The sequence below is a fragment of the Hemicordylus capensis genome, chromosome 2 (genome assembly GCF_027244095.1).
Source record: "Hemicordylus capensis ecotype Gifberg chromosome 2, rHemCap1.1.pri, whole genome shotgun sequence".
Classification (NCBI taxonomy): Eukaryota; Metazoa; Chordata; class Lepidosauria; order Squamata; family Cordylidae; genus Hemicordylus; species Hemicordylus capensis.
The window spans coordinates 242,887,499-242,909,025 of NC_069658.1; the positions used below are offsets into that span (position 1 = coordinate 242,887,499).

The 21,527-nt window shown below is 46.3% G+C and overlaps 1 protein-coding gene across 7 annotated transcripts; it reads left to right on the top strand.

The window, feature by feature from the left end:
* The first annotated feature begins 3,258 nt into the window (after positions 1–3,258).
* On the top strand, positions 3,259–18,412 carry LOC128347493 (zinc finger protein 154-like). 7 transcript variants are annotated; one of them, XM_053302326.1, is made up of 6 exons: positions 3,259–3,497; positions 9,187–9,702; positions 9,865–9,991; positions 10,563–10,645; positions 11,182–11,308; positions 17,355–18,412. In XM_053302326.1, exons 2-6 carry the CDS (start codon positions 9,247–9,249, stop codon positions 18,389–18,391), a joined length of 1,830 nt encoding a protein of 609 aa, XP_053158301.1. In that variant the 5' UTR covers positions 3,259–3,497; positions 9,187–9,246; the 3' UTR covers positions 18,392–18,412. The 7 variants fall into 7 exon arrangements, with proteins under 7 accessions (XP_053158301.1, XP_053158297.1, XP_053158299.1 ...); XM_053302322.1 differs by lacking the exon at positions 3,259–3,497 and adding an exon at positions 8,175–9,000; XM_053302324.1 differs by lacking the exon at positions 3,259–3,497 and adding an exon at positions 8,175–9,000 and having other exon boundaries at positions 9,191–9,702.
* The last annotated feature ends 3,115 nt before the right edge of the window (positions 18,413–21,527 follow it).

The following is a 21,527-nucleotide window of genomic DNA, read 5'->3' on the forward strand; positions in this document are numbered from 1 at the left end:
ATGGATCCCTGTCCCCAAAGGGCTCACAGTCTAAAGCTTAGAGGGAACAGTGCCCTGCAAGGTCATTAATTATTTTATATACAACTTTTATATACTTGAGAGGGATGGTGCTATGTCTCAAAGATGCTCCAACTGTTACAAGAATATAAAATAAAAATAGATGCGACAGACACACCAGCAACCGCCACTGGAACACACACTATCCTGTGACGGCCAATTGCTGTCCTTCTGCCAAGTATTTGACAGCCAACCCTCTCAAAGGATCTTCCTTGTCCAGTTAGATTAAAGGCTTCACAAGTGGCCTTCACAGCCCTCCTAGCTGGCAGTTTTGACAGAGGCCAAAGGAAAGAGAGATGCTTTCACACCCAGGGGATGTGGGGCAGACAAAGGTGATCTGTTCATTCCCCGTCCTCCTCCTCCCCCAGTGACCACTCCCTTACTTGATCTGGTTGCACCGAAGCCTCTTCCACTCCACCAGCAAGAAGTGATGGCCGAGGATCCATTGGCAGAGTCATTCCAGTACCTGCGAAACAAAAAAGAGTGGTGGAAAGATGTTGGTGAATGAAAGAGAGAGACAATTATGTATAGTTCTAAAAAAGTCTTTAAGTGTTTTCTCTAGCGGAAAATTCAAAATATGGATTCTGATACATTGGGCAGTTTATTTTGAAAGCTGCCATAACTCAACATATTTTAAAACTGTAGGAGATGTTGGAGAAAAAGGTGTCCCCCTGACACACACAGAAAGCTAAAGCAAATACTCAGGGGAGCATGAAATCAGGGCTAGATTTCAGATGGCCTCCTTCCATCATGTATATCTGGCAATCAAAAGGGTGAGAGCTGAAAGGAGAAAGAGGGCAGGGAAAGGCCTGTGGGGAGAATTGCAGGGGACATTCCCTCTCTGGGTGAATTTCTTCATGCAAAGAGGGGTAATGCCAGCTCACTTCCAGGCCTTCCCCTTAAAACATAGGAACATAGAAAGCTGCCACATACTGAGTCAGACCCTTCACAGACAGGCAGCGGCTTCTCCAAGGTTACAGGCAGGAATCTCTCTCAGCCCTATCTTGGAGATGCTGCAAGGGAGGGAACTTGGAACCTTCTGCTCTTCCCAGAGTGGCTCCATCCCCTGAGGGGAATATCTTACAGTGCTCACACTTCTAGTCTCCCCTTCATATGCAACCAAGACGGACCCTGCTTAGCTAAGGGAAGAAGTCATGCTTGCTACCACAAGACCAGCTCTCCTCTCTCCCTTCCAGAAGAGGCAGTCAAATGCTGAAACGTGTGGCAGGTGGCAGTCCTGCCTAAATGCTGCAAAGCAAATCCTTCAGTCTGGGGTGGCAGGTCACACAATGGCACAACCTTGCCTCTCATCTGCCCAAATAAGTCCTCCCCTCTGGGGACACTCAGCCTCCCCTTGAGCTCCACTGAGCGCAGCACCATAGAAAACCAGAAAGACATAAGAAAAGCCTTTGATAGGAGGCACAGAAGTGCATTTCAGGTGTGTGTGTGTGGAAAAAGTCTCTTTCCTGCAGGCCAAATCCTCCAACTTGTGGGGGCAGGGATCTACACAGCAGAGCAGCCTCCACACTCATCTGCCCAAATAAATTCTTCCCTCTGCACACTCTCCCGCTCTCAATCTTTCCTTGAGATCTTTTGAGTGTAGCATTATAGAAAATCAGAACAGACATCAGAAAAAAATATTGAGGGCATATTAGCGGGAGCATGTCAAATGTGCCTCTCCTTCAAGTGACCCCAGGGGTCCACCAGCGGGAGAGCAAGTGGGAATACTTGCCCACCCCGTTGCCCACCCTTGGCTGTCATCGGGAAGGAGAGGCTGATGGGATGCCAGCCTGGAGATCTGATGATTTCCAATAATGATTCATTCTTTATACACATTTCCTGCTTTTGTACAAGTTCATATTTAAGTTCCCTACCAAAAAAAGTGTCTCCCCACAGTCTCTGCAAGTACAGGTACGGATGTATAAATCCTGAAAGACAACTTTATTTAAAACTTTGCAAGGGGCTAGAAGGCAGCATCCTCTTCAAATGGGCTCAGAAAAACATCAAAGCACCCCATGTATTTTGATGACATTTGAGCAAGAGGGAGATCAAAGGGATGTCTGACCCATGGTTCCTTACCCTGTGAAGTGGCAGCTCCACCAACTGCCTGCGAGGTCCACCTGGACAGCGACGTTGGCTTGGCATCCAATGGAACACTCCTTGCCTCAGAGAAACCATGAGCTGCTTCTGACAACAGTCTTGAAATCTGAAAGAGACAGAAGAAGAGAACAGGAGAGGTAGAGATTAGGACAGGAACGGTGCAGAACAAGGCCTGAGAAGGGGTGGGGTGGGAAGGCCATCTCTAGTTGCCTTCTTGGACAACTAGGGGCTTCTTCCAGGATCTCATGGCTCACATTCTAGGCCTGTTGCAACACCCAGGATGAACCGCTCTCTCACCTGTTGCTCTTTCTGCTTCTTCTCTTCTGCCTGGCTCAGGAGGAAACCTTCGGCCAGGGCCACCGCCTGGCAACTGGTCTCCACTCCACATTCTCTGACCCAGCTCTTCATCTCTGAGGGTAGGGTGGGCAGGAACCTCTCCAGAACCACCAGGTCCAGCATCTGATTTTTCGTGTGTCCTTCTGGCAACAGCCACTGACAGCAAAGGTTGTACAGCTGGTGGCAAACCTCTCGGGGCCCCTTCGCATCCTGGTAGCAGAACTGCCTGAAGTGCCGGCACTGTATATCTGAGTTCAGGATGTCCCCACTCAGGATCTTCTGCGTGCTCCTTTCCCAGAATCCCCCACTGCTCTCAGCCCAGGTGACATCAGGGCCGTTTCCTGCATTGAGGCCAGCAGAATCTTTCTTTCCCATCTTTAATCTGTGCTCTAGGGCAGCCTCCAACAAGATCAAATAACTCCTCTCTTGAGGAATTAAGGTTTTTGACACCCAGATTCCACCTTGTGGACTGTCTCCCTACATAAGAAAGAGAGGAATGCCAGGGGTCAAAGAGCAAGCCAATGTGTGGGGGAGGAAAGGGGCTGGGTCTTACCTTGAGGGCCACAGAACAAAGCCTTCAGTGCAATGCCACATCCTTCCCTTTGGTCTGACCCTAACAACTCCCACCTTACTCCTCCTCCTCTGGGTCTTCCCTACAGTCCCCTCCCCTCCCACCACAGCTACATTGCTTCACTCTCTTTCCTTTTCATCAGCATTCCCCACCCACACCTCCCTTTCCTTTACGCCTCCCTTTCGGGGGGTGGGGGGGTTGTAGTTCAGTGGTTTCTCTGTACAAGTCTCAAGAAGACAATGGTGAGCGAGATGGACTCATGAATGCTTGGACTCATGAATGTTCTTTAGCTGTTTGCTCCTCCGTAGGGCAACAAACAGGCCTTGAAACTGAACAGAATCAACCCAAGCACTTGGCTTACTAAGAAGAGGGAAGAAACTCCTTCATCTGGGAAATATGGAATGGCAACATACGAAGAGCATCTTCCTATGGGGTGAGTATCTTCCTATGGGGTGAAAGGGAGGGGGTTGGGACTTTGAGATAGATCAAACCTGCTCCTCTAAACGTGCCTCTCCCACCCCCACTAGCTGCTTTACTAGCCCCCCAGAATTTTTAAGTACCCAGCAATGCCTCTGAGAGCAGGGAGGGGGATCAAACTTGCTCCTCTAAATTTAGCACCCCCTTCCCTCCCCATCAGCCTTACAAGCCTGCCTTTCCCCCCTCCCTTCTCTACCTTGATCTCTCACTCACTCCTGTCACTTGACCGCCTAGTATCCCGCCCCACCCCATGCCCCCACCCAACCTTCCCGTGTGGCCATCCCGGCCCCTCCCCGCAAATGCACCTAGGACTCACCAGCAGATGTGCTCTTACCTCTGGACTTTGGGGCCGAGGTCCAGGGCCTCCACAGCCCCTGGGCCCCCGCAAATCCTCTTTAGTCCGTCCTGGGTGGTGTGGCTGCCCGGCGGAGCATGATGATGCCTAATTGGGGTGGGGGGGGGCTCCAAAGGCCTTGGGGTCCAGGCTCCAGAATTACTTAGGTACACCTCTACTCAACAGACCCCCACAAGGAATGAGAAGACAGGGGTCACTGACTCTCCCCCACCCTCGACCCTCCAGCTAGTTCATGCAGCTCCGTGTAGGAGCAGGAACACGGAGAGTCTGTCACTCTTTGCTGCCTCGGACATTCAGGCCAAAGAAGTGCACAAAGAGACGGGGAGGTCCTTTTGCTCTGCAAGAGATTCGCCCGCCTTCAAGTAGGATAGAGTCGGAAGATGGAGCGTCTTCTCACTGTCTCTACATTCTGCGGCTAATGCGCAAGCCAAGCGGCGGATGGGAGCCGGAAGTGGCTGCTGTGTGTCTCTCGTTTTTCTCCCTCGCTCAGTCTGCTCTGGAAAGGGAGTCCCTGCCTTGCTGAGAGTCCCTTAGACTTCAGGGCGCGGGGCAGAATTGGTGGGGCCGGCGAGTGGGGGGAATGGGAATTGGGAAAGGGTTGGGTCGCCAGGAGGGAGCGTGAGGAAAGCTGGGGGAGGAGAAGGAAGGAAGGAAGGAACCCAGCTCAAGTTCCGCCTGCATCTCGGAGTTTCTCTTCCAACCCGGCTGCAAAAGTGGAGCCCAAATGCCCTTGTAGCTTTGACAGTCCGGCTATCCAAACAACAAGGGCATTTGGGCTCCACTTTTGCAGCTGGGTCGGATCCTCCTGCAAGCTTCTTTCGGGACGTATCCAGGCTGCTCCTCCTGGGGAATTTGCCATTCTCTCTTCCCTATCTTCCCCGTTATAAAATGATGCCTGGTCTGGAAAGCAATGGCTACAGAGGGGTTTTTATTTATTTATTTAGTGTGTGTGTGTATACTGCCTTTCATTAAAACAATCTCAACACAAAAATTAAAACAAGACTATAAAAATTGCACAATTAAAATATAAGCTAAAATATAAAAACATAGATCTGACTTAAAAGATTTAAAACACAAGCATAAGATAACCATACAAAATACAAAGAAGCAGCAGTAGAGACAATCATATAAAAGCCTGGGTAAAAAATCAAGATTTCAAACACTTTCTAAAAACTGATGGAAACCAAGGAGCGAATAACCACCATGAGACCATTCCAGAATCTGGGGGCAGCAACAGAGAAGGCCCTGTCCTGTGTGCGCGACAGCCGAGCCTCCCTCATTGTCGGCACCCAGAGCAGAGCCCCCTCAGATGACCTTGTCAAGCAGGCAGCAACCTTTGTGGTCCAACACAATAGGACCAGATGGTACCAGAGGCACGTCTGCCAAAACTGCCAAAACTCTGGAGTCCAAATCAGCATGTATGCGAGTGACTTTATCTGCAAAGCGATTTGCAAACTGATCACAATGGGCTGTAGATTATTCCTCCCCCATTACCTGGGGAGCTGTGTGAAGCAATGTCTTTGCTACATGAAACAGCTCTGCTGGTCTGCACTGAGCAGATGCAATGGAAGCAGAGAAAAAGTGTTTCTTCGCCACCCCCAATGCCATAGAGTAGTCCCTAAAATAGACTCTAGCCCATTTTTTGTCAGATTCATCACAACTCTCTCCAGTGTCATTCAAGCCATCACCTGAGTTGTTTCATCACCCTAAGCTCCAAGGAAAACCAAGGAGCAGAATGGGCTCCACCAAACCGGAGAGGGAGTTTAGGAGCAACTATGTCAACAGCCCGGGCTGTCTCTTCATTCCAGAGATTCACTAGGGCCTTGACAGAGTCACCAGCACTGGAAACTCCTAAACCGAGCAGATCCATAAGCCTCCAGGGGTGGACCATTCTAATCGGCCCACCACCTCTGCAGAGGGTAGACAGAGCAGTCGAACTAAACCCCACCAGATGATGATCTGTCCATGACAAGGGAGTTATCTTATCTCTACAGTCCTTTTGAGTTATCTCAAACTCCCCCACCTCCAGATCACTTATTCCAGAGAATGTCTTGCCATGTGGATAGGGCCGATACCACTTGAGATAGGACCATGGTTGCCATGGAGGCCATTAAATCCTGAGTCACTCCTACTAGAGGGGCCTCAGAGTGGACATTGAAATCCTCCAAGACAATAGTGGAGAACCCAAGGCCACCTCCGAGACCACCCCCAGCAACTCAGGTAGGGAGACTGAAGTGCACCAGCAGAATCCACAGCCTATCTCAGAGGCCCACCCTCAAGGACAAACACTCAAAATTCTGAGATTGCTCGACTGGGCACCTGGAAACGGCACAGGTCTCGATAGACGACTGCAGCGCCCCCTCCCTCACCCTCCAGGCGGGGCTGCTGCATGATCAGGAAGCCTGGAGGACAGAGCTGAGAGTTTTATTGCTCTCTCATCCTGATACTCTACCTCAGGAGCCGATCAATTAAGTGTATTGGCAGTAGATTCTTCATGCATTGCATATATCTAACTTGCCATTAGATGGGATTTAAATATCTTTTAAAAGGAGATTAGGCACTTGGGTGGGGGGAAGAAAAGAAATATCCAAAACCCACAGTAGGATATCTTGATCCCCTAAGTATCATGAAGCAGTAAGCAGGCAAATTTCTCCTGAAATTTCCCCCCACACACACTTTTTTTTTTTTTTTTGGTAGAAGAGGTTTATCAATGGTTGCTATGATGACTAAGTGGAATCTCCCTGTTTAGGCACAGTATGCCTCTATAAAGTTTCCCAGATGGCGATTTATAGCTGCTTCATTACGGTCAGAGTTACAGGGTATTGGCTCTTCAATGTGTGAGATCACCATCCTAAAAAAAATTAGTACTTATAGAGTCCTGAAAACAGCAGTGTGGTATATCGCATGAATTAGGAACAGCATTGTGGAAATTAAGCGTGAGCTGGAGGTGTTGCTGTCTGCCTGTGAATTGACTTTGGGGTTGCATTGGCTCAAATAGGAATGCCCCTTGATTTGGTCACTGGGCACATCCCTTCCGTCCTTTTTCCTGTGGCATGCAGTCCATTTCTTTGGGTGTAGTTACCTTGCTGCTGTTTTTTCTCACACATACTTTCCCTATGCTCACCCCCACCCCCAATTCTTTTATGCTGTATATTTGCTGAATTGTACCTGCACAGCCACAACATCTGCAGCTTGTGGGGAGGGGTTACATTGGGGTTGACTTACCTGTGTGTTCTCTGCTGTAGATACCTGCCTTCTCCCATGCCCCCCTTTAAAATAATATTTTATTGGAGTATGTGCATAAACACACCAATGCAAGCCTTAACTTGTAGCTTGGATGCTACAGACACACTCATAAAACAATATGAAACAAAAGTTGATGTGGAGAGGCTTCCAAATAAGGAAGGCACTCTAAGCCAGTGATAACTTTAGCTTGTTGTCTTCTATCTTTTTTTTCAGCTCTAGGATATTCTATCCTTTTTAGGATGCCATGACCTGAACTGACCACAGTATTCCAAATATTGTTGCATCCTGAATGTGTATGATAATATTAGAAGTTTTATTTTCAGTCCCTTCTCTAATGATCCTTAGCATAGCATTTGGCTTTGTCACAGCTGTCACACACGGAATCAATATTCCTTTTAATTGGTACCAATGATCTATTTGAATCTGTGCATAGTCAAAGAGCTTTGTGGATATGGGGTTTTCATTAACCTTTTCCTTGAAAATGCTCCATGTTTCAGGGGGAGTGAAGGGCAGCGATACTATAGTGGGAATTTTAACAGACAAATAATACGAATATGCCGAATACACCAAATATTTATATACCGCTTTTCAACAAAATTCCCAAAGCGGTTTACATAGATATAAAACAAACAAATAAAATGGCTCCCTGTCCCCAAGGGGCTCACAATCTAAAAAAGAAACATAAGATAGACACCAGCAACAGCCACTGGAGGGTTGCTGTGCTGGGGATGGAGAGGGCCAGTTGCTTTCCCCCGCTAAATAAAGAGAATTACCACTTTTAAAAGGTGCCTCTTTGCTCAGTTAGCAGAGGATAGTGTCGTTCCCTTCCTGAGGCTCGTGTTTTGAAATTGCAAGCCACCCTCCCTCCCTCCAGTGGTGGAGCGTAGCTGGAAGGACAAGCAGGTACCAAAGTCTAGGGTAGTGCATCTTGGAACATGTAGTTCCTTGAATGATTGCCTCCACTGTTGTAGTCATTCACAGAACTACCTGCCCCAAAATGCACTGCTCTGAATTTCCGTAGGGACAGCATTTCAAGCTAGGCTACACCTACACTGGGCACCCTGTGTAAATTTCCCACTAGATCCACTCGAGGGTAGCCTAGCTGCCTGGGAATGCTGCCCGGACTACAATCCGGAGCTGCTGCCTGAAGCCGCTGAAGCTCTCGCGCCTCTCTGGCGGCGGTGGGGTCAAAGTGACCTTTGCCTTCTCCGTCCTTGCGGGGCGGGGGGAATCTGGCGCGTCTCTCATGTGTTTGCGGGGAGGGCACCCTGATGGCCACCGAGGAGGGGTGATAGCATTGCCAGGTGGGCAAGTAATGGGGGGTAGACCCAGCAGCAGGAAGGGAGAGAAGGGGGGGGCGCTCAGCTTAGTGGAGCAAGTCTGAGCTCACTCCTATTCAGTCGAGTTGCTTAGGTACCTAAAAATAATGGAGCCTGGAAAGGCAGCTGCTGATGCAGGAGCTGTGGTGAGGGGGCAGGTAGGAGGAAGGCTGATCTCCCCACCCCTGTCCTTGTCACCCACTTGGAAGATGCTCTGCAGAGCTTACCCCTCACATATTTCCCAGTTTGGCGGCGGCGGGGGGGGGGTTTCTTCCCCCTTCTCAGTAGCCAGGAACTCCCTTGGGTTGACTCAATTCAGTTTCAAGCTATTTTCATGTGCCGTAAAAGGCAGCTGAAGAACATATATGAAGTTGCCTTCTGAGTCAAAGTTCTGGTTCATCTAGCCCAGGACTGTGTACTTGGGACTTGGACATAGAAACCACTGAGCTGCAATCCCTCCTCAACTGGAGGGATAAAGGAGAGAGGTCTGGACAGGGAGTGTTGGAGAGGAAAAAGACTGAAACAAGTGCAGCTGTGAGGTGAGGGGGCTGAAAGAAATCCCATAGGAGGAGGAAGGCTTGGGAGTTCTTAGGGTCGGGCCAAAGGAAAGGATGCTGCATTGGACTGAAGGCTTTCTTCTGTGCCCCGCCCCCACCCTTTCCTCGCCCACACATTGTCTCTCTAGTTTCTCTTTGATTTCTGGCATTTGTCTCCTTTCTGCACAGAAAGAAGGTCCACAAAGTGGAATCTGGGTTTCCAAAACCTTCATCCCACAAGAGAATAAGATGTTCTTATTGGACACTGCCCTGGAACACAGATTAAAGATGGGAAAGAAAGATTCTCCTGGCCTCGATGCAGGAAATGGCCCTGATGCCACCCAGGCTGAGTGCAGTGGAGGATTCTGGGAAAGGACCACACAGAAGATCCTGAGTGGGGACATCCTGAACTCAGATATACAGTGCCAATGCTTCAGGCAGTTCGGCTACCAGGATGCCAAGGGCCCCCGAGAGATTTGCCACCAGCTGCACAACCTTTGCCGTCAGTGGCTGATGCCAGAGAGACACACAAAAAATCAGATCCTGGACCTGGTGGTCCTGGAGCAGTTCCTGACCATCCTACCCCCTGAGATGGAGAGATGGGTCAGAGAATGTGGAGCGGAGACCAGTTCGCAGGCGGTGGCCCTGGCAGAAGGTTTCCTCCTGAGCCAGGCAGAGGAGAAGAAGCAGCAGGAAGAGCAGCAGGTGAGAGAGCGGTTCATCCTGGCCTTAGAATGTGAGCCAGGCGGTCCTGGAAGAAGCTATTACTTGTCCAAGAAGGCAACTGGAGAATCCCTCCAGGAGATGATCCTCCCATCCCACCTCTCCCTGTCCCCTGTCTGGGATCTCTTCTTCTTTCTCTTTCAGATTCCAGGACTGTTGTCAGAAGCAGTTCCTGGTTTCTCCGAGGCAGAGAGGGCTCAATTGGATGCCAAACAGAGGCTGCTGTCCAGGTGGACCTCACAGGAAGCTGGCGGAGCTGCCACTTCACTGGGTATGGAGGGATAGGTTGGAAGTCCCTTTGGTCTCCTGCTTGCTCAAATATCCTCAAAATACAAGGTCTGCTTTGATGTTTCTCTGAGTCCATTTGTAGAGGATGTGGATGCCTTCTAGTCTCTTGCAAAAAGGATTTTTTAAAAAGTTTTTTTGGGGGGATTTACAGTATACATCCAAACCTGTGCTTGTACTATGGGGATAACGATGCTTAAAAGAACCCCAAGTGAAAACTCTCATTTGAAATATATAAATAGCTTAGATTATAAGATACCACATTTTGATCAAATATAAGTTTTAAATAATATCACTTCATTAATATCAAAATATTGATCCCAACTACTAAAAGTCCGATCAAATATTCATAAGTTAAAAACATACATAAAGAGCAGCGTCATTCCACAATAAAAAATATGTTGAGTTGTGGCAGTTTTCAACTCAAAAGCTGACATAGCCATCGGAATCCATCTTTTGAATTGTGCACTAAGCCAACATGACGATTTCTTTGTAACTATACTTGATTCTATATTTCATGCACCAGCATCTTTCCATCACCCTTGTGTGATTTACAGGTACTGGACTGACTCTGCCAATGGATACTCGACCATCTCTCCTTGCTGGTGGAGCGGAAGCGGCTTCAAGGCAACTAGACCAAGTAGGGGAGGGGTCACTGGGGGAGGAGGAAGACGGGGAATGAAGAGGTCACCTTTGTCTGCCCCATATTGCCCTGGGTGTGAAAGTGTCTCTCTTTCCTTTGGCCTCTGTCAGAACTTCCAGCTAGGAGGGCTGTGAAGGCCACTTGCAAAGGCTTTAATCTGGTTAACTGGGCAGGGAAGAGCCTTTGAAAGGCTTTCAAATATTTAGCAGGAGGGCAGCAATCTGCCCCTTTGTTGCAGGATAATGTTTGTTCCAGTAGCAGTTGCTCATGTCTCCATTGTGTCTATTTGTTGTTGTTGTAACATTTGGAGCGCCTTCCCCTCCATTTCTTTTTATTTGCTATGTAAACCCCTTTGAATTTTTTTGTGAAAAGTAGTCTATACATATATAATTAATGATCTTGCAGGGGAATCTTTCCTGCCCTTCTCCTACGAGCTTACCTTAACTGCCCATTTGGATTGTGCTTGGAAGGGAAAGAACCCTTACATGGCCTGTGAGGAAGGAAACATTTTCTTCCTCTTCTTCTTCCTCCAGGGTCCGGTGATTTTTGAGGAGGTGGCTGTGTATTTCACAGAGGAGGAGTGGGCTCTGCTGGATCCAGCCCAAAGAGCCCTGCACAGGGCAGTCATGGAGGAGAATTATGAGAATGTGTCCTCTCTGGGTAAGGCTCCCTCTTTTTCACTGAAGGGGAGACTGAAAGAAGAAAAGAGAGATGGGTCCGGTTTCCTGGTGAGAGCAAGGTGCAGATAACTGGGTTCGGTCCACATGTGGGCCAGAGAATCAGTGTGCTATAGCAGTCAGAGTGTTAAAAGTCTTGAAGAGCAAATACTCCTGAGCAATTAAGCTAATTGGGTGCCTTTGAGCCAATAATCTCTTAGGCTGACCTTCCTCACATGGTTTTTGTGAGGATCAAAGAGGAGGCACGCAGTGGAGTGAAGGAAATGTAGGATAGAAATACAAGAAATAAAATGGAACCCCAAGGAGATTCCATCTGACAGACTCTGAAGATATGAAGCTGCTTTATTTGGGGTCAGAGCATTGGTCCAACTCATTCATTGTTCTCTGCACTGACTGGCAGCAGCTTTGCAGGCTTTCAGATGAGGATTTTCCCCAGTCCTACCTGGAGATGCTGCCAGAGACTGAAACAGGTGCTCTGCCACTAAGCAATTGCCCCTCCCCAAAGGAGTCTGGAGGGAGGGGGATCTTGGTGAAGAGGAGGGAGATCCAGAATGCATGCAGAGATTAGTCCTCAGAGAGGCTTCATCCTCTCAGCTATATAACTGGACTCACCCCGAGCAGCAGACTGCAAGCCAAATCCTGTGAATTGCTAGCCACCGGAGGAGGGTCCCCATTTGGGCCCTGCACCTGAATCAAGGCTGTGAACTAATTTTGTGCATGTGTCAATTGTGTGTACACTATCAATCCTGCTCAGATGTCCAAAAAAGTCTGTCTGGTGTGGATTAAGCTCCAGCTTGTTCTCACCCACTGAATCTATGACTCATCCCCAAACCTTACAGAGCTTTGTGAGAACTGTAAGTCTCTGATAACAATCTGGCTATGAGGGAAGAATTATTCTGAATCCCCTTCAGCATCCTCACAATTCTGCATACCTGAGCAAAACATGAGATCTAGAATTTCCCCCAACTAATATATATCGGGCCATACAAATGGAGGCCTAGAAATCCAGAGCTCCGTCTGTCAAGGAGACCTTGGAGGGAATATTGAAATCTTGCAAGATAAGTAGCCAGGAGGGGATTCGGCTGTTATGACACATGAACTTAACAGGCATGTCAGAATTGGGACTGTCACTCCGAAGAGCTGATCTCTGCAGTGGCAGCTAAAGCAATACAAAGGGGAAGACAACAGAAGCTTCTAATGAACAATCAATCAAATGTATTAAAAAGAAGATTAGAAACAACACATTGACAGGGAATTGGGAAAATAAACATAAATTGGGGGAATTAGCAGATGAAGCAATACATTCAATTAGTGTAATTACAATATATTGAAAAACCCTTGGTATCTGGGAGGCAGAGCCACTAGATAAAGTAGTCTGGGGCTAATGTTAGCACTGTCTAAAATGGTTGAAAATTGTAGCAATGACAAGAAAAGGAATTCCTAGAACAGGCAATTCTGAAGGGAGGGAGAAACGGAAGAAGAAAGAGAGTGATGGAGTAAGGGCAGATAGATTGAGGGGGTAGGTCTTGTTATACGGGATGGTTTTCAGACTGTGTTGCCTGAGGAGGTAGACAGGCTGCTTGGAAGGTTGAGGCCGACTATGTGCATCCTCGACCCTTGCCTTTCATGGTTGGTGAAGGCTTCTAGGGAGGGGCTGGGCCCATGTGTGGCAGGGATGGTGAATGCCTCTCTAGAGCAGGGGGTGGCCCCTCCTTGCCTGAAGGAGGCAGTCATTAGTTCCCTCCTTAAACAGCCCTCATTGGACCCAGATGATTTAAACAACTTTCGACCAATTTCAAACCTCCCCTTCTTGGGAGATGTGTTGGAGAGCGTTGTGGCGTCTCAGCTCCAGACGGTCCTGGATGAATCTGATTACTTAGATCTTTTCCAGTCTGGCTTCTGACCTGGATATGGGACTGAAACTGCCTCGGTCACCCTAGTGGGTGGCCTATGCCGGGAGATAGACAGAGGGAGTGTGGCTCTGTTGATCTTATTGGACCTCAGTGACTTTCTATACCATCGACCATGGTATCCTTTTGGGATGTCTCTCCGGGTTGGGACTTGGGGGCACAGTTATATGGTGGCTCCGTTCCTACCTGGAGGGTCATACTCAGAAGGTGGTACTGGGGGATGCTTGCTCCACCTTTTGGACTATGGGGTGCCACAAGGATCTATTCTGTCCCTCATGCTGTTTAACATTTACATGAAACCCCTGGAAGAAGCCATCCATGGGTGTGGCCTGAGATACCATCAATGTGCCGATGACACTCAGCTCTGCCTATTTTTTAAGTCAGCAGACACCAGGGAAGCAGTGGATGCTCTGAACTGGGGCTTGGAGGCTGTTCTAGACTGGATGGGGGCAAACAAGCTGAAACTTAATCCAGATAAGACGGAAGTGTTCTGGGTTGGTAGAACTGATCATCCGAGTGATGAGGTAAATCTAGTCTTGGACAGGGTCACACTCCCTCTGAAAAACAAAGTCCACAGCTTGGGGGTGCTTCTGGACCCAATGTTGTCTTTGGAGGCGTAGGTGGTGGCAGTGTGTAGGAGTGCCTTTTACCAACTACAGCTGGTATGCCAGCTGCAACCCTACTTGGAGAAGTCAGACCTGACCTCAGTCACTTATGCATTGGTAACATCCAGATTGGACTACTGCAATGCGCTCTACGTGGGGCTGCCCTTGAAGACTGTTCGGAAGCTTCAGCTGGTCCAGAATGCTGCTGCAAGGATGCTTGTGGGTGCAAGTTGTTTCATGAGTATCACACCCATCCTGCAGCAGCATCATTGGTTACCAGTCCACTTCCAGGTTAGATTCAAGGTGCTGGTCTTGACCTTTAAAGCTCTACCCGGCTTGGGGCTGGGGTACCTGTTGGATCACATTCACCCATATGAATCTACAAAGGCCCTCCATTTATTGCCTTAGACCCTGCTCGTGGCCCCACCACTAACAGAGATCCAGTTGGCGTGGACTAGAGACAGGGCCTTTTTGGTTGTGGCCTCTTGGCTTTGGAACGCCCTCCCTGAAGAGCTTCGCCATGCCTCCTCCCTCAGTGTTTTTAAAAACCAACTAAAACACATCTTTTTAAGGAGGGTTTTAAATGCTCCATCTTTGGTTATATCTGGTAGGTTCTTTAGATTTTAGTTTTATTTTAGAAGCTAAAAATTAAGAATCATAAACATGTAATTTGAACTTAATACTGATTGTGGTTTTTAACCTGACTTTGTTTTCTTAATTTGATCAATTTTGTTACTTTTATTGTATCTATTTTATTATTGTGAGCCGCCCCGAGCAGTAGTGTACAGGAGGGAGCGGGGTATTATGTATGTATGTATAAATAAATAAATAAATAAATAAATAAATAAAAGAGGAAGGAAAATCAATGAGGTAGGCAGGTGTAGACCTTTCTCATTGGAAATAGGAATTTCTGAATGGTTTTTTCCACCATGACCTCTTTATTTATGCAACAGTGAAATTTGCCAGATGTTACAGGTAAAAGAATGCAGAACAGTTTCAGTGTACAAACACTCACTTCACCTGCTAATACTCTCAGCGATTTAAATCTCAGCGATTTAAAAAATCTCTCAGCGATTTAAAAAATCTCTCAGCGATTTAAAATCCTTCCCACGGAATAAGCAATGGGCGGGGGAGAACAGAAGGAGAAATGTATCACAGCTGCAGAGGACAGAATAATTAACATAGCTTGCATCGTTCAAAGGCTAATACATTTCATATCTAGAGCCATCTCATCCTTAACATTTATATCTTGTTTTAACTTCTCTATAAACATTGCCTCCTTGATTTTATGCTTCTGCAAGTTTCTTTCCCCCATTAATACAGACCCTATGAGATAGTTTTACACTTCTGCAAGTTTCCTTCCACTGTTAATTTCTGTATTTCAGTCCAGAGATTCATGCATTTCATAAATTAATTCTTGTAGTCAAGGGAGGAAGCATTCCTGGTTGGAGAGCAACAACGCTTAATTCAGAATTTTGATGTGCTGTAGTGTTCACTCTTTGACATATGTGGGGGTCACTTGTCTTGACTCTTCTGCAGAAGAGCAGCCCTGCTGGATTGGGCCCAAGACCCATTTAGTCTAACATCTTGTTTCCCACTGTGGCCCACCAGATGCCTCTGGGAAGCCCACAGGCAAGAGATGAAGGCATGCCCTCTCACCTGCTGTTGCTCCCCTGCAACCATATTTAGAGGCATCTTGCTTCTGAGGCTAAAGGTGGCCTCTAGCCATCAGACTAGTAGCCACTGATAGACTTTTCCTCCGTGAATTTGCCACAAATGCTTCATGAAATCTGCAGAGCTGCTATGTGGAAATCTCCTTCCACATTTACTAGGCAGTATAAAATTGACTCCTGCTCAAGCAGCTTTTAGAAGGAAAGTATTGGAGCAGGTTCTTCCCCCAGGGTAGGCAGGGGGGTTCTCTCCCACCTTTTTGGGCTGTGGTATGTCCCATCCAGCAGCAGAGGAAGGAGGGGCATAGCAAGATTGGAATGGACCCAAGGGTGAGATTTCAAAATGGACCCCTCGCTGCCTTCCTCTCCTTCTTCTGGCCCCATGTCGAGAACCAGCATGGTGTAGTGGTTAGAGTGCTGGACTAGGACCGGAGAGACACAAGTTCAAATCCCCATTCAGCCATGATACTTGCTGGGTGACTCTGGGCCAGTCACTTCTCTCTCAGCCTAACCTACTTCACAGGGTTGTTGTGAGGAGAAACTTAAGTATGTAGTACACCACTCTGGACTCCATGGAGGAAGAGCGGGATATAAAATGTAAAATAAAATGTCCAACAGAATCATGTAAGTCTCGCTCCCTAGCAAGATGCAGGCAAAAGAAAAAAATGAGAAATAACCAGTATATTTCCAAATTGTACAAGCAAGTTTGAAGATGTGCCTGATTCAAAAAGAACCTTAAACTGGATTTTTAAAAATGCAAGTAAGGATCTTGAGGGGACTGATCCTTCTTTCCAGGAGCAAATGTTTAGTGTCTCTCTCTTGCAGATTGCCAGGCAGGTGCTGATTACACTTAGCGGCGGAATTAGGATTATTTAGGACTTCACCATTACTTATGAACAACAACACCATTACTTATGAACATTACTTATGAACAATGACGATTTTACTGTGTGTGTTTTCACACATTTTTAATTACTCAAAAGGCAACCTACATACACACGCTCGCTCTCTCTCTCCTCCAAACCTGCCTCATAGGATTGTTGTGAGGATAAAGGTTTGGAGGAAGAACAAGATATGTGTCATAATAAAATGTATGTATGTATGTCTATAACATACACATATTTCTGTTGACTTTTAGCCACATGTACTCCAGTCCTAAGTAGCAAACTCAGTAGCAAATTCAAATAGCCCTTTTTATACCTATCACAGCAGAATAAAGCAGTCCAGTTTGATCTTCTACTACTACTACAAATAAGTATATACCACTTTTCAAGAAAAGTTTCCAAAGCAGATTACATAGAAAAACAAGAAAGAAAGAAATATGGATCCTTGTCCCCAAAGGGCAGGGATCTTTCTTTCCTCTTATTTTTCTAGATCTCTTCTATGAACTACATTTAGTGTACGTCTATCCACTACAGAAGGAAAAGCCACCAATTTTATTTCAAACAGGGCAGCAGAATTTCAAATATGGAGCTACACCAATTTTTTTAGCATTTAAAAACAAGTGAGCATTTAAAGGGCTTTTAAAATGGAGTTTCCTGTGATGGAGCAAGTGAATATAAATAAGACATTTGGTGGGGAAGGGGGAAATGCTTAATGTTCATTTTAGCAATTTTTGAAGACAGTTTCAATAAGTTGGGGTACTTTACTCCATTACAAGCTTATTAAAAAGACAATATGTGAACTACTGTTACATGCACAAAGCTAAATAAAATATTTATTATAAGGAGAAACATATTATGAAATACCCATTTTCTCATATATTTTGCTAATTAAGCCATTATGAGAACTTTGTTGCTAAAAAGCAGCACGCAGCCCTGATCAGTTTCCTCTCTTCATTCCAGTTGGTAACAGCTGGGAGCGTGAGAATGAGGGAAAATGCCACAGAGGATTGTTGGGAGGTGCTGGAAGAACACAGAGGAAACAGCAAAGAATAAAAAATGAAGTCAAGCAGAAGAAAAGGAATGGATCTCCTGCTTCTCAGCATGGTGAATTGCATATAACCACAATCCAGGAAAAGAAGGAGAAAGCAGAGAAAACTCTTTGCCCTTTCAAAAGGAGGAGCGTCTGTTCTAAATCTAGCCTTCAACCTCAAGGGAAAATGCATACAGTGGAGAAACCATACAGATGCTTGGAATGTGGGAAAAGCTTCAGTCATAGAGCTAGCCTGACTTCACACCAAAGGATCCACACAGGAGAGAAACCTTATACATGCTTGGAGTGTGGAAAAAGCTTCAGTCGCAGCACAGGCCTGACTTCACACCAAAGGATCCACACAGGAGAGAAACCATATACATGCTTGGAGTGTGGAAAGAGGTTCAGACACAGCCCAAACCTGACTTTGCACAAAAGGACTCACACAGGAGAAAAACCTCATACATGCTTGCAGTGTGGAAAGAGCTTCCTTCAAAATCACTCCCTCATTTCACACCAAAGGATTCACACAGGAGAGAAACCATATACATGCTTGCAGTGTGGAAAGAGCTTCCTTCGAAATGACTCCCTCATTTCACACCAAAGGATTCACACAAGAGAGAAACCATATACATGCTTGGAGTGTGGAAAGAGCTTCAGTCGAAATACACATCTCACTAGACACAAAAGGCTTCACACAGGAAAGAAACCGTATTCATGCTTGGAGTGTGGAAAGAGCTTCAGTCGAAGTACATCTCTCACTTTACACCAGAGGATTCACACAGGGGAGAAACCATTTAGATGCGTAGTGTGTGGAAAAGGCTTCAGTCAAAGGCCACATCTCACTGTACATCAAAGGATTCACACAGGAGAGAAACCATATAGATGCTTGGAGTGTGGGAAGGGTTTCAGACACAGCACAAGCCTGATTTCTCATCAAAAATTTCATGCTGGTGATTCCATATAAATTCTTGCAGTGTGGGAAGAACTTTGGTTGGAGGCACTCCTCTTATTTCTCAAGTATCACTCTACATGTTGTATATAAATTCCTGGAAAAGACCTACATTAATCTGTATTTGAAAAAAGAGCCGAAACCAGGTCCACCTTAAAAGCTTACATTTTAAGGCATGAGCGAAGAAGGGATTTGCCTCTGAAGGGCAGTACTTCTCTCTTCGGTACAAGCTCAGCACTGAAGCACTCATCCAGTCAACTTCTCTTTAAAAAGTGGTCAGAGCATTGATATTACCCACTATTTTTAGATGATGTTTTTTAGGCCTCTTATCCCATTTTTTAAAAGAGGCATTTCCTCTCTATTACAGGGTAGCAGCATTATACTTTGTTTTGGTGCTGTGTCCATACACCAGGCCTGCTGAACCTTGGCCTCCCAGCTGCTTTTGGACTACAACTCCCATAATTCCCAGCCATAGTGACCAATAGCCAGGGATGATGGGAGTTGTAGGCCAACTACTACTGAAGGAGGGCCAAAGTTGAGCAGCCCTACCTTATGTCATGGTGACCATACTATCCACAGACTTCTTGTCTAAGAAACTTTTCAGGTTTGGCAGCCTGAGTTCAAAGTAGTATTTGGATGACCTGCAGAATAGTTGTTTGGAGGAAACCTCCCCCTCCCCACTTTGTCAAATGAGGGAAATATGGAGCTGTGCCAGAGGCATTGCTAGATGCTATAAACATGTGCCTTGCCATCACACCGAATGCATCACTAAGTGTGCACTTGGTGAGGCACTTCGAGTACTGGAGGGGTGTGTGTGTGTGTGTGGTTTAATCATCTTTTGATTGTGCTTAATCCCTTGAGTAAATAGTAGTTTTGACCCAGACCCACAGCCACCCTCTCATGCCCACTAATAGAATGCAAAACTCTCTTCTAGTTCTCCAAGCCATTAACAATCAGGACCTCTTTGTTGTATCTGGTTTGTTTGGGGCAGTGAAGGCATGAGGTCCTGTTAGGTCTGAGACCTTGGCCCACAGTCCTTGCTTTACTTTCTATCCTCCTTTGAACCAATAATCTCTCCACCTATTCCCCCTCACAGTGTTGTTGTTAGGATAAAACATGAAGCTCAGAGTGGAGGAAGGGGGAGGATATAAATGCAAGAAATAAGACATCTTAAACTCTGAGGAGGCTGTGTCTGACAGACTCGGAATATATGAAATTGCAATAATAATAATTAATAAGTAATGAAACTGCCACAATGATGATGACAGTGATGAAACAGCAATAATTAATTAATTAATTAATTAATTAATTAATAATATATTAATTAATAAAAATAAACTATTTGTTAGCCGTCCCATAACAAATTGTTCTTTGGGTGACTCACAACACATCATTAAAATGTGAAATGAAAACACATAACACATTAAATGCGTTAACAAATTGTTCTTTGAGTGGCTCACAGACCTAAAACCACGGGGGTGGGGGGGAGAAAAAGAGAAATACCAGATACAATACAGAGCAATTTAAAAACATTTTTAAAACCAGTTAAAAATCAACATTTAAAATGCCTGAGTGTTCCAAAAGGTCTTAACCTGGCATCTAAAAGAACAAAGTGATGAAGCCAGGCAAACCTTGCTGGGGAGATTCACCTTAATGGGGTCAGACCATTGCCCATCTAGTTCAGCGTTTTGACCGGAAGCAGCTCTTTAGGCTTTCAGATGTGTTTTCCCCCAGACCCAGCTGGAGATACTGCCAGAGATTGAGATTTTCTGTATGCAGAGTAGGTGTTCTGACACTGAGCTATAGCCCCTGCCCTAAAGAGACCCACAGTCTGGAGGAGGGGGATCTCTGTCTTTTAAAAAATTGATCATTTGTTATTATATGATACAGGATAACCTTGTTATTCAAGGAACCACTATCCACGGTTCTGTGTATCTATGGGGTGTCTAATAGACACCCATTTCAAGAATCTGCAGATACAATATGGTTACAACCCACTTACTCAAAGTTCCTAGAGGGCTGGAAGTGACTGTAGAGGTCACTTCCACTCTCCATTTTATCTCACAGCCATTTTGAGGCTCGTTGCTTGCAAAAAAATGGGCTTTCCCCACAATTTTCATGGTTTCCTGAGACATTTCTTCCTTTGGGGGGCATTCCTGGGCACATGGGAAACCTCTGGAGCATGCAACAGTATGTTCTGGGCTGTATGGGTGCATTTTTTTTTTAACCATTTAGACTTAATAGTAGATTTTGACCCATCAAACACCCTTCTCTCCCCAACTTATGATTAATTGAAGAGGGGGAGGTAGGGATGGGTCCTAAAGAGAGAGAGTTCAAAAAAATGAACTGGAGCTACATGTTCACTAAAACAGGTGTCTGTGTTCTGCAGCAGTAGAGCAACAACAGATGCACAGATGAGGTGGGAAGAAAGAAGTCATGAAAGAAGAAAGATGCAAGGGAGGCTTCACTATACATGAAGGATAATCAGAGAGAGGAGAGAGATTTTTAGTAGGATGATTCACGGGGTAGGGAGAGATGATGGAAGAGAAGGGAAGGAGTGATTTTTCCAGCTTCTTACTAAAGGGGGGGGGGATTGCGGGAGAAAGGTGGCCGATAAGGAACCCTACCTGCAGGGCAGCCAGAAGAGCCTTTAATGAGTCGGGGCAACCAGTCTGTGCCTCTGGGTTCAGCTCCTAGAGAAGTGGTGAGAAGGGACAGGAAGAGGAGATGGATCTAGTGGTTTAAGGCAGCTAGAGGAGAAGGTTATACTTATCCTTTCTGTGTAGCGTACCTGAGTTAGGTGACTGGAGATCCATTTAACAAGTGGGAGTTGCGAGCATAAAGCTGAGATTCAAGGCAGGTGGCTGGTCGCAGAGTGTGGCATCAGTTCTCCGGACTAAAGGATGAAGACCTGTGCAGGCAAAGGACATGTTTACAGGCTTTCTGTATCTGGGCTAGCAGTGGAGTCACTCACTCAAAATGCTGGCTCACGACTCTGTTGTTATACCTCCGATTGATTGAGCATAATAAAACCTATTTCTACAGATTTGGTTGCTAGTCCTTTCAGAGGAGCGAGGAAACTGGGTGGCGGCTGCAGGGGAGTGGGGGCTAGGAGGTGAGAGTTCCCCCTGTTACCCCCCATCCAGGATGG

Coding starts and splice junctions, on each gene's coding strand:
- LOC128347493 (XM_053302320.1), top strand. CDS start 8,389: ATGTGTTTGCGGGGAGGGCACCCTGATGGCCACCGAGGAGGGGTGATA. Junction 8,447..9,190: donor AGGGGTGATAGCATTGCCAG/GTGGGCAAGTAA, acceptor CTGCACAGAAAG/AAGGTCCACAAAGTGGAATC. Junction 10,646..11,181: donor CTTCAAGGCAACTAGACCAA/GTAGGGGAGGGG, acceptor TTCTTCCTCCAG/GGTCCGGTGATTTTTGAGGA.